The sequence below is a fragment of the Cervus elaphus genome, chromosome 29 (genome assembly GCF_910594005.1).
Source record: "Cervus elaphus chromosome 29, mCerEla1.1, whole genome shotgun sequence".
NCBI lineage: Eukaryota > Metazoa > Chordata > Mammalia > Artiodactyla > Cervidae > Cervus > Cervus elaphus.
Genome location: NC_057843.1, coordinates 8,577,686 through 8,590,258, shown reverse-complemented (window position 1 = coordinate 8,590,258; position 12,573 = coordinate 8,577,686). Strand labels below are relative to the sequence as shown.

Sequence of the window (12,573 nt, the reverse complement as noted above, 5' to 3'; positions counted from 1 at the left end):
CGATATACATGACTACTGAGAAAACCATAGCTTTGACTAGATGAACCTTTGTTGGCAAAGTATTGTCTCTGCTTTTTGTCAAGCTGTCTAGGTTGGTTATAACTTTTCTTCCAAGGAGCAAGCATCTTTTAATTTCATGGCTGCAGTCACCATCTGCAGTGATTTTGGAGCCCCCCAAAATAAAGTATGTCACAGTTTCCACTGTTTCCCCATCTATTTGCCATGAAGTGATGGGACCAGATGCCATGCTCTTAGTTTTCTGAAGCCTTATTAATATCAGGAGTGACCTGATGAAGTCTGTCTATGAGAACCCCATGTATTCATCTCCATGTAGTGGTGAGGCTAATGGAGCTTACTCCCGGCTACAGCACCCTGGCTGGATAGAAGGGGACAGCTGACCTTTGTTTTGTACCTGCAGAACTTAAAAAACGTTCTTTCAATTTGCTCCAGATTTTTACAACCTAGTAAGATTTATATTATGTTTATTATTACTGGACTTCCCTGGTGGTACGGATGGTAAAGCGTCTGCCTACAATGCGGGAGACCCAGGTTTGATCCCTGGGTCGGGAAGACCCCCTGGAGAAGGAAATGATATTCCAAGAACAACCACAGATCTTAGGGCTAACTGTGTAGCCTTGTTAAGTTCTGGGATGGCCAATAAGTTCGAGTTTTTCCAAACTTTTTGGTCAGCCCGATATTTGGAAATCTTGTCTTTTTCCTTAATTGAAGATTGTCTTAAACTAAGAAGTCACTAAAGATCAGTCACCCAAATTATATGATGTTCTATGTAGTAGTTTTGTTGCAACTGTGTGAAATTGTTAATAACGTGCCATAATGTGGTCTCACCAGGATGTGACTGCCGCGTTTCCACCTTTTCTCTTAGGCTGGTCACCCGTTCCAGCAGCGCTGCGCACAGTCAGCCTACTGCAATAGCAAGCAGAAGTGGGAGTCACCCGTGTTTCTTCTCTTCTTGGACTGTGTGTGGCAGATACTTCGTCAGTTCCCTTGTTCTTTTGAATTTAATGAGAATTTCCTCATCATGCTCTTTGAGCATGCTTACGCCTCACAGTTTGGAACATTTCTGGGCAACAATGAAAGTGAAAGGTGGGTACATTGCTCATGTGGGGGCCATTTTCAGTTGTTTTGGTTATTTCCTAAAAGAGACGAGGATTTGCTTCTATGTTAACGTTATCAATATTTAAAAGATGTTGGTGGTTACCATTAGTATTACTGAGAGTCCTTCTGTATGAGTCCAGATGCTACATGTTTATTATGAGCCTGTCACATGCTAGATGAGAGCATATCCTAGATTTTGTTCTGTTAGATTAAAATGAGTCCATATACTGATTAAAAAGCTTTGAGTAAATTAAGCAACCATTAAAATGTTACTTTCCCTTTATAAGAACAGTACCTGACACCTGTAAGAAGCTTAAACGTATAATCTAATTCTACCTTCCGTGCAGTTTTACAGAGTAGAAAGGTAATATCCAGAGAAGTTAACGATTGTCCAGGGACACCCAGCCAGTTGGTCACCGGGCCTTCCTGTTGCTGTTCTCAGTTGTGTCTCTTGCACCAAGAAACTGTCCTCAGGCCCAGAGAGCCAGTCTCACTTCCTCACCCAGAAGCCATCAAGTGTATAGGTTTGATTAGAAGATTCATATCAGAATGATCATTAAAAGATGCTTAACTGGTCATCTTCTCATTTGGGTACAATCCAAGGGCTTCCTCTGGGTGAGAGACAGGATTTGTCTCTTGACTGGTAGCTGGCATCGTGTAGTTGAATAATAAATGTAAACAATTAACAGTCTTCACAAAGGAATGGAATCACTGAATCTTTACCAGTTGAAAATTCAAGCAATACGTTTTTCTTTTTTTTTAACTTTAAAGCTGAGTTGGCAAATATTTCAACATTAGATTTTCTTATAGATTCTTGTAGGGAAAAATTTAGAACTATTTGCTCTAGAAAATTCTGTCACCATAGTTTTCTCATTGTGTTTTGGCTGTAGTTAACTGCAGCCACAGGATTCACATAATCAGTTTGACTAATTGGCATGTTTATATTTTATACTGCTCTGTATCCCAAGGGTACTTGCTGAGTGTTTTCTTTGATGATAGTATGGAGTTGAGATAGGATTAACTTGTTCAAGTTGAAATGTCTTACTGTACTGCTTGTCACACCACAGGCCAATAAATTGAGACAAGTTGTCAGGGCAAAGAATAGCAACTTTATTAGGAAAGCCAACAGATCAGGAAGATGGTGTATTAGTGTCCCGAAGAAGTGTCTTGCCTGGGTTTGGATGCTAGGTACTTTTATAAAACAAAGAAGGGGAGGAGCTAAGGAGGTAAAGTTAAAAAAAGTAAGTTGTTTGAAATGTTTCCTGGTTCCAGCCAGATTTGGGAGAGGATGTGTTAACTTCTTTCCTGCAGCCATTCATTGGTGGGCCTGGTAAGGATGTTTCCTGTGAGCAAAACAAATATATTTTAGCTTAGCATTCAGACATGGAGGCAGGGTTCCCAGAGATGGACCATTATGTATACCGCAAGCTATAAGCAGCATCCTTTTAGTGATAAAACTTATAGCAAAAGGACTAGAATACAAAAATTAAAGAAACAGATCCAATATGGAATCAGATTTATTTACTTGTTATAGGTCTGCTGAAATTTTCTGTTTCTTCAATTTAGGTAATTGTTGACAGTTAAAAATGCTGACAAATATTTCAGTTTGACAACATTTTGTTCCTCTGGTAAAAATCTTGTGTTCTGCCTTCCAATGTACAGAGAAAAGAAATGGTCCTGTTAGAAGGAGCATTTAATAGTGGTTGTCATACATTAATTGGTTTAACTGCAGTTTTCTTTCTTGATCAGATGTAAGTTGAAGCTGCAGCAGAAAACGATGTCTCTGTGGTCCTGGGTCAACCGGCCCAGTGAACTGAGTAAGTTCACCAACCCTCTCTTTGAAGCCAACAATCTTGTCATCTGGCCTTCTGTTGCTCCACAGAGTCTTCAGCTGTGGGAGGGTAAGTCATGCATCCTTTGCAAACCCTTTGTTGATAGTCTAGGATGTTCTCTTGACTGCCTGTGGGTACACGAGTACATGGATACTGCTGTTTATATCAGATATTTTCTCAAGGTAAGAAGGTACATTACTTCTTTTTATTGTGATAAAAACACAAAATTTACCAAGGTAATACTTAGTTGCACACAGAGATGGTCAAGTGTATCACGTTGTTGTGAAACAGGTCTCCAGAACTTTTCTTCGTGGAACTTGACGACTCAGCGCCCACTGAGCAGCAGCTTCTCAGAGTCCCCGTCCAGCCCCGGCAGCCACCACTCTGCTTACTGCTGCTCACCTGAGTGGAACCGTACAGTACTTGTCCTTTTGTGACTGCGTGATTTCACTGAACGTAATTATTGTGCTCAAGGCTTATCCATGTAGTAGCGTGTGATGGGATTTCCTTTTTAAGGCTGAGCAGTTTTGCATTGTGTGTATACATTTTGCTTATTCATTCATCTGTCAGAGGACACCTGGGCTGCCTCTACCTTTTGGCACACAGACATGCAAATATCTCTTCAGGATCCTGCTTTTGATGCTGGAATTGCTGAATCGTAATTCTATGTTCAGTGTTTTGAAGGACAGCCCTACTGTTTTCCATAACAGTCGTACCATTTTACAACCCATCAGCAGTGGACAAGGGTTACAGTTTCTTCACATCTTCGTCAATACTTATTTCCGGTTTTTCCCCCGTCTTTGATAGGTCATCCTAATGGGAGTAAGGGAAAGTACATTACTTTTTCTGTAAGAAAGTGATAGATAGTTGGGACAGGAATAAATTATAAGCTCTTAGGAGATGGTTTCTATTCCCTTTATCAGCTAGTCTTTAGGATAGAGTCTTCTGTTAAATGCTGTCGAAGGGTTAATGAGCTAGTCCATTTTAGTAAGCTTCCATAAAATGTACATAATGTCATCATCAAGGCAGTAATGCAGATGTCTTGTTTAAGTGGAACAATAATAATCCAGACGTGATTTTCATATCTGAAGAAGAGTTTATACCTGCATTGGTTTCAGATTCTGAAGCTTATCTCCTTAAATACTCAGTGCAGTCAGTTCAGTCACTCAGTAGTGTCTTAACTCTGCAACCCCATGGACTGCAGCAGGCCAGGCTTCCCTGTCCATCACCACCTCCTGGAGCTTGCTCAAACTCAGTCCATTGAGTCGGTGATGCCATCCAGCCACCTCATCCTCTGTTGGCCCTTCTCCTCCTGCCTTCAGTCTTTCGCAGCATCAGGGTCTTTTCCAATGAGTCAGTTCTTCACATACCTTAAATACTGAAGCTTGTTTTTTAAAAATTACAAAAAACTTATCTAAAATATATTATCTTTTCATTACACAAAGGGTATAACATACCATTTAATTTCTTTTTAATCAATTTGAAGGTGGTAAGTACATTTTTAGCCATCTTTATGTTAAACAAGGGCACGCCCACAGGAAAGGCAGCTGTCTGGTAAACTGAGGTGCCATCCACATCCGTTATTTTACTGTGTTCTCCTGTGTGCGACTCAGGGGCACGTCTGTTGTGGAAACTGCCTGCCCACTGTATGTGTGAGGGGGTCTCAGGTTGCTTTCCTTTCTGGGTTTGACACGGAGCCTACTTCCGTCACTCCTCTGGCTGTCAGCTCTCGTGGCTTGTTCTGCATGGGATATCTGTCATTAGCTGCCTCCTCCCCCCTCAGCGTGCGCTTCTAATCTTATCGGTCGAGGTGTGCCGTGTTTAGCACTGTGGGAAGGTGGCCCCGACCTGAGAGTCTCCCGGGGCTCTGAGCCTCGGCTCAGTTTTCTCCTCCTTGTGTAGTCAGTCACAGGTGCAGGAGAGATAACAGCTGCACTTCTTGTTAGGAATCTGGGACAGTTTACCTAAAAGCCACTGTCATGTTTAATTACAGAAACGAGAGGCTAGCTGTTTGGGAGGCAAGGCAAACTTGAGAGCCAGAGGCTCCTGACGGACAGTTTAACTGGTTTTTACAAAACCTCATTCAAAGTTCAGGGATTAAGTGATGGAAGGAAATTTTTTTATGTGGATGCGTTCCTGCTACTCCATCAAGGACAAGATTTCCCTCCTTGTTCGATCCTTGGGTCGGGAAGATCCCCTGGAGAAGGAAATGGCAACCCACTCCAGTATGCTTGCCTGGATAATCCTATGCATGGAGGAACCTGGTGGGATATAGTCCATGGGGTTGCAAAAAGCCGGACACGACTGAGCAACTTCACTTTCACCACTTAGAACTGGATGAAATTGTAAGTTGGATAAAAATTTTCTCATGGTAAGTATATGGATTGTAGAACGACACCATTGTGGCCTTAAAATGTCTCTTTGCTGTTTATATCTACACCGAAGTTAACCATTAAAAGTAAGTAATTCCTGTATTGAAGAACAGGATTTTAAAAATACACTCAATAAAAAAATCAACAAGGTCGGTCTTTAGTCTGTGTTTCTATCTTCCTTCTTTGATAAGAATGTAAGTAGTATTCGGACACATACAGAAGGACTGTCTAGGGTGCATGGCAGTTTGGTTTATGGAAAGTGTTCTAATAACTCATAAAATCTTTGTGAACTTACCAGCTACTGGTAAGTTGCTGCTGGTACATGCATGCTGCAGTCTGGAAGTATTTGTACCTCCTGACTTGAATATCTTTAAGACATCACTTTGAGCTGATACCAGTAACATATATGTATGTACAGGAGAAAATGTCTTTTTATCCATAATAAAAGAATAATTAATGTTATGTGGGGGAAAAAAGCAGTTGCCTACAGAATTGGAAGATGGTCTCTTAAGAAACAGAGAGGGGGAGAGAGTGCTGAAGTTCTGGCTTTTTAAACAATTTGTGTGGTTCTGCTTTTGCTTTAACTGCCACTTTCCCGCTGAAAATTATTTCACACCTATAGGCGGTCTTACAGGTCTGGATAAAGTTCTGTAATTGTTTTAAAAAAGAATATTTGTATTGTGAAACTGTGAAGTTTATGGCATTGTAAATGATTAGTTTGTATTGCTGAATATAATCAGAACTGCATTTTAACCTATTTCATAATGTTATGGGGTTTTCTGAATAATAAGCATGCATATAGTGACTTCTTGAACACTATTCAACTGCACTCTTTGAGTTCCTCAGATTGCTGTATATTTTAGAGTACAATAAAAAACAGATGTGGATAGTAAGAAAAGAAAAGTGTTGTAATACATGGGATTATGTATTAGCCACAACAAGTATAATGCTAATCCATGGTGTGCATCTTTTTCCCTTCTGTTCTTTCGTGGATTCAATAGGTATTTTTTTACGCTGGAACAGATCCTCCAAGTATTTGGATGAAGCATATGAAGAAATGGTTAACATCATAGAATACAACAAGCAATTACAAGCGAAAGTAAATCTCCTTAGGAGGCAGCTGGCGGAACTGGAGACCGAGGATGGGGTGCAGGAGAGCCCCTGAGTCCTACCCACTGCGGCCCTCGCAGGACCGTGCAGACTGGCAGCCCACCTGTCTCCTCTGCCCTCAGCTCACCGCCACACGGTCAGCCTTGAACGGGTTTTAGGAGTGAGAGCCTTCTAATGTAATGGACTCCTCAATACTTTAAGAATGAAGCTTACTATTACTCATGTTACACGTGACCTGTTGGGGCTCTTCACTCTGGGAGCAGGAAGGAGGTGCTAGTCATTTTATGTGAAACAGGTGACCTATTTAATGCCGTTTGTGTTATACACCATTTCATTGTAAGCTTTTCTCTGCATCTGCTTTGCAAACAGTGCTCCAGACCAGTCAAGGATATGACTAATCTCTTTAGGGAATATTTGTTAGTTTAAAAAAGGATCAGACTTTTTAAGCACTCCAAGTATAGAAATATTTTTCAAACCTGAAATTGCTGGTAAACCAAGACTTTTTTGTTTGACATGCTGTTTCCAGTATCTTTGCCAGATAAAATAGCCCTTCTTCTTTTAACACAGTTTTGGACTGACAAGAGCGGAATTCATGTCCTCATTCTGGTTTGTCAAGAAAGCAAAAGCTGAATATTTATTCAAGGTAAATTATTTTTACAAGGGCAACAGCTAAAGTCTTCTGATATTTACATTTAGAAGAAGTAAATTTATTTTAACCGTAGACACTAAAAGTATGTGCAATTTAGAAATAAAGGAGAAATTTGTTACTGATAAGGTGTCAGTAGTGTCGAATTGGTTCTTCAGGGTTTTGGTCATACATTTTAAATGTGTCAAATGCTGGATGTAACATTAAACCATCATTTAGAATAGATGTTAATTTGTTGTCATTAAGCTACAAATACGGTTACCTTAAACCAGAGATGCACTGCCCTTGTCTGAAGTTCTTATTGCACTGGTTTATGTACAGAAGTGTGTGCTTAATTGTTTTGTTTCTAAATATTCTAAGTTTACCAATACTAAGGTTAAGATTTTCTTACTCGCTTGAGCCTTTTGAAAATTTATCTCGACTCTGCTGGTTTGTCCATTAGACAAATGTAATTTCAGTAGAAGTTTATGAACATGATGCAGGTATGTTTTAAGCTTCAGAGGCCAATTTGAAACGCTCTCAGTGTTGCAGAAACAGTGATGAGCTTGTGCTGTAGGCTGGTTTGCCCGCGACTCCGACCGCTCGTGCCTGGGTGCTGTCCACGTGCGTTTCTGCTTTGTGGCACTGCTCATTTTAGCAGGTACTTTCAACTGTAGTTTCCCCTTAAAAGGACAGTTGAAGGGTGATCTTAAATATCATTTCGATCCCATCTATATATGACCATTTCATTGTAAAACACACCAAAACAACCCAGCTTTAGAGTTATGTATCGAGTTAAAATTTTAGCTCTTCAAAATCAACTCTAGCAAAATCTATGGCCACATTCAGAAGCTAAAGAAAGCAGCAAATACTTTCTATCTCCGAAAGAGTTGCCAAAACATCTTTTTCCCCTGTTTCCTCAGACTCGGAGCAAAAGGCTAGACAACTAATCTATAGTCAGCGCTTTCTTTTTGGTAAATTTGTTTTTCTCCTCTAAGTTCAGTTTTACTCCTGGCCTGTTTTCTTGACTATAGTTAAGAATCTTGGGGCATTCAAGTCCTCACCTAAAGAAAGGCTAATGAGGGAAGGAGCAAAGATGTACTTTCTTGCTATAGGTATTTGTGTGCTGTGTGAAATGTCTCTGTTAATTTTTTAAAAAGGAAACACTAACTTTTTAAATGAATCCTCAAAATTGAAGAAGGAGCCTTTTTCTTCTGTTAAACCCGTAAGGAAAACTAGAGAATTTTTGGTGATTTTTTTTTTTTTTTTTAGAGAAGCAACTCTCAGTAGTAATGTTGGTTGGCCGTTGGCCGTAAGGTTTCTGCGGGTGGAAATATTAGAGGGCTTTTTTAGGCTTGGTCATGGAGAAACTGTATGCCAGCATCTCATAACCTGTCTTCCTGACGAACATTTCACATGTGAGCCAGAGTATGGTGATAACATAGTGTTTCCATTTCTTTTCTTTCTCTTACTGAGACAGCAATCATAAGCAGTTTGGACAAGTTTGTGTTTTAGTGTTAATTTATAATTAGGGATTGTCCAAACTATAGTTCTGTTTACAGGACGTAAAACAAACTTTTGTATCAATGCACTTTCAAAAGGGTCATCTAATAATGTAAATATTAAGGTTTTCCCAAACTTGAGAATTCTGACAAAGACAAAAGTTTTATCAACATAATTTTGAAGAGGGTTTTTAGTAATACTATTAAATTACTCATCCCTTGGATGAAAAGAATAATTACAGTGGATATAGTAATAAGATACTTACTGAAGGTTAAGTTTGGAGAACTGTCTTTGATAAAGGCGGCTTTAAAAACTTTCATAATGAAGAGAATAGTGGCTCAATTAGTGAGAATGCAGATTGCCCCATACAAGCATTACGTGACGTATAATCAAGTTCATGTACATTATGCAGCTTCTGTATTTATTCATTGTGAAGGCTGGTTTCCATTTTTGGAGTACAAAAAAGTAAGCCCTCCACAAAGAATATTTTAATACAAAGGACTGCTGCAGTGCAGGGATCTTTAGATTTAAATGAATAAATTTTTTTTTTTAATCAGAAGAAACAGTTTGGTTATATCAAAATGCTGAAACTTTTTGGGTGATGTAAGACTTGTCAGTAATTGTTTCAAATTTTTTGTTTTGATTTTATTAAATGGGAAGAAAATAAGCAGAAATTATAATAAAAACCTGATATAAATAAGATAATTTTATAGCTTGTTTTAAACCTAAGAAAAATTAGGCCTTTGAAACAAGATTTTAAAGTGATTTTTGGGGAAAACTTTGGAAGACAATAATCATTTAAGATACATATTTTTGTATGTATCTTATTTTAAAACTTTTCTTTGAACTCCTCAGTCTGATTTTTGTAGAGGTGATAGGTAAGTTACTGCTTTTCATTTTAAAGGATGAAATTAAGTGAGATTTTAGTTTTTGGTTCAGTCTTTCTTAAGTTAAAGGAAAAAAAAATATCATGGAAAAGATCTGACCAGTTATTGTCACTTGAAGTGAAAAACAAGAGGAACATTGTGCTGCATTACAAAGAAAACCCCTCAAAGATGTAACTCTCGTAGTTATCTGGTTTCAAGAGTAGCTACTTTAATGGTCAGTCCTAGCTAGGGCATCAGGTTCACTTACTATCTATCAGACCTTCACCTGAGATACAGTCTTGATATCTACCCACATCCAGATTTTATGAATTAAAATGACACAAGTCTATTACGAGCACCCTTTATCAGAGAGGTATTTCCTGGACCAAAAAAAATGGGCAATATTTAGAACAGTTAATCCTCTGTCCTGGAAGCTTTGAAATTTTCCAGAGAATGAAGTCATTCAGTCTATCTGATCCAGGTTATCCTATACCTCAGGACAACATAGAGGAGTCATTTCTTATTCTTAAACGTGACACAGACTCCACCCACCCACCCCTGCCCCCAGAGCATGCACACTAGGTGAATTAGTAGCATTTTTGTGTAATTCACCATCTCAACAGAAAGCTGTAAAGGACTGGTCGCTGCACCCGTATTTACTCCCGGGTGATGGGGACGGTTGTTTTCTCACGTTTGGTTTCTTAAATAAAAATCGCTTCTCCTTTCACTCAGTCTTTACAACCTGCCATCCAGGGCATTTCCTTCCTTTCAGCCAGAAGCCCAGAAAAGACCTTCTGAAACTACGCTAGGTTTTAGAACGTCTGAACTTGTTATTTGCTGCTGCTGCTGCTAAGTCGCTTCAGTCGTGTCCGACTCTGTGCGATCCTGTAGACGGCAGCCCACCAGGCTCCCACCCCTGGGATTCTCCAGGCAAGAACACTGGACTGGGTTGCCATTTCCTTCTCCAGTGCATGAAAGTGAAAAATGAAAGTGAAGTCGCTCAGTCGTGTCCGACTCTTAGCGACCCCGTGGACTGCAGCCCACCAGGCTCCTCCGTCCATGGGATTTTCCAGGCAAGAGTACTGGAGTGGGGCGCCATTGCCTTCCCGGAACTTGTTATCTAAATCCCCTCAAAAAACAAAACAAAAAACTGATGTCCTATAATTGAACCACAGTGCAGAACTGTCGTTTGTGCTTAATTAATGAAAGGTAACAGGACTCAGTGTGGACACTACATTGTCCTGAAAATGGTTCCTGATGAGAGCTCACTGTCTTCAAAAGCAGTTCTCTATAACCATCTGTGAGTATACATATTATATGTGTGGTTTCTGATAAAAAGTTGTGTAACACTGCCCGTGTCTGTCAACCCAAGACATTTGCTTCAATTTTCCAAATGCACATATATTTGGAGAGGTGGATTATTCTATACAAATACTCCTCGAGTTCTCTTGTTTAGAATCCTTATAGATATATTACCATCTACACTGAAAATCTTGTACTTGCACAAGTTATTTAAAAAAATAATAACAGTATGTATTTCTTCAATAACCAGGTACTTGAAGTTTACTCTTGATATATTTGAATGTGATTGTTGGATTTAAGTGCACTATTACTCATGTCTTACACAATAAAAATTGCACTGTATGGAAAATGTATCTATAATGTATGCTTTGCAAAAACCTCAGAGTGCTGTAATGTACTAGGGGAAAATGACAAACTTTCGTAAGTCTGTGTAACATTTTAGTATAATCTGTAATGTTCCCTTAAGTGGTAAGTTCACTTATGTCCTAGAATCATTTCTCTTGAATTGGCTGCTCTGTCAAGCTTGGTTTACTGAATCAAAAGACAGTCTTGTTGAACATGGTACAGTTATTTTTAGTGTGTGAGATTTGTGTGTTATGATCCCCCTCTGCCTAAGAGGACTGGTGCACAAATGCTAGTGTTAAATATCTATAGACAATGGTAATAAAATTTGAATACATTCAAATGCAAGAAATTAAATCTATAGGCTGACTTTTTCCCCAAATATTTATAAAGCTTTTTGCAGTGTCTTAATTAAAATTGCTATATACATGGGTAGCTCAGATGGTAAATAATCTGCCTGAAATGCAGGAGACCTGGGTTCGATTCCGGGGTTGGGAACATCCCCTGGAGAAGGAAATGGCAACCCACTCCAGTATTCTTGCCTGGAGAATCCCAAAGACAGAGGAACCTGGTGGGCTATAGTCCATGGGGTCGCAAAGAGTTGGTCACAACTGAGCGACTAACACTTGACACTTCATATATTTTTGGACTTTATGTTTTGAAAAAATTCACATCAGTAGAAAAGTTGCAAATAGTGCAGTGATCTCCCACATACTGTTCACCCAGGTGGAATACTTTATAAATCAACATAGGCATAGGCTTGAACACCCTTGAGAGTGTGTGTGTGTGTGTGAGAGAGAGAGACTCTATGTGTGTACCATCACTGTTGTTTTGGTGAAACATCTGCAGGTATGTGCAGACATCATGACCTTTCCACCTAAACTTCACAGGTATCTCCTAAGAAGTAGGAGTAGATACTGAAAATACTATCCAGTGTGTAGTGAAAAGAACTTCCATGAAAGGCGTTCAATTATGGTGAATTATTAGAGACATGCAAAATGAAAATTACACATATCACCTCACACCAGTCAAAATGGTGATTATAAAAAAGGCTACTGACAGTAAATGGTATAGTGGGGAGCTTAGGAAAAGGGAACCCTCCTAGAATGCTGGTGGGATGTAATTGGTAACAAACCCTATAGAGAACATTAAGAAAGTGTGTCTAAATGGTGAAAATACAGCTACCATATGATCAGACAGGCACATTCCTAAGAGAATAAGAGGAGAAAATAAGAATTCAAAAACAAGTGCACCCAGGCATGCACTGTAGCACTATTTACAATACCCAAACACAAAAGCAAATGAAATGTCCATCGATAAATGAATGGATAAGGAAGTGACACAGTTCCACAATATAATAGGATTCTGCCATGAAAAAGAATGCCATTTGTAGTAACCTATGAATTGGGAGACAATATGGTATACAGTACTAAGTGAGGTAAGTCAGAAAAAGACAAACATCATATGTCAATTCTATGTGAAATGGAAAGATTGATACCAATCCA

General features: G+C 39.2%; 1 protein-coding gene across 1 annotated transcript in view; it reads left to right on the top strand.

Moving 5' to 3' along the window:
* The window catches only part of MTMR9 (myotubularin related protein 9), a 63,774-nt gene extending 53,778 nt beyond the window's left edge, over positions 1-9,996 (top strand). Inside the window, exons 8-10 of the mRNA XM_043890903.1 lie at positions 884-1,104; positions 2,866-3,017; positions 6,322-9,996. Of these exons, the coding sequence (XP_043746838.1) occupies positions 884-1,104; positions 2,866-3,017; positions 6,322-6,485 (537 nt within the window). The 3' untranslated portion in view covers positions 6,486-9,996. The remainder of the gene's footprint in view (positions 1-883; positions 1,105-2,865; positions 3,018-6,321) is intronic.
* Positions 9,997-12,573: the final 2,577 nt, after the last annotated feature.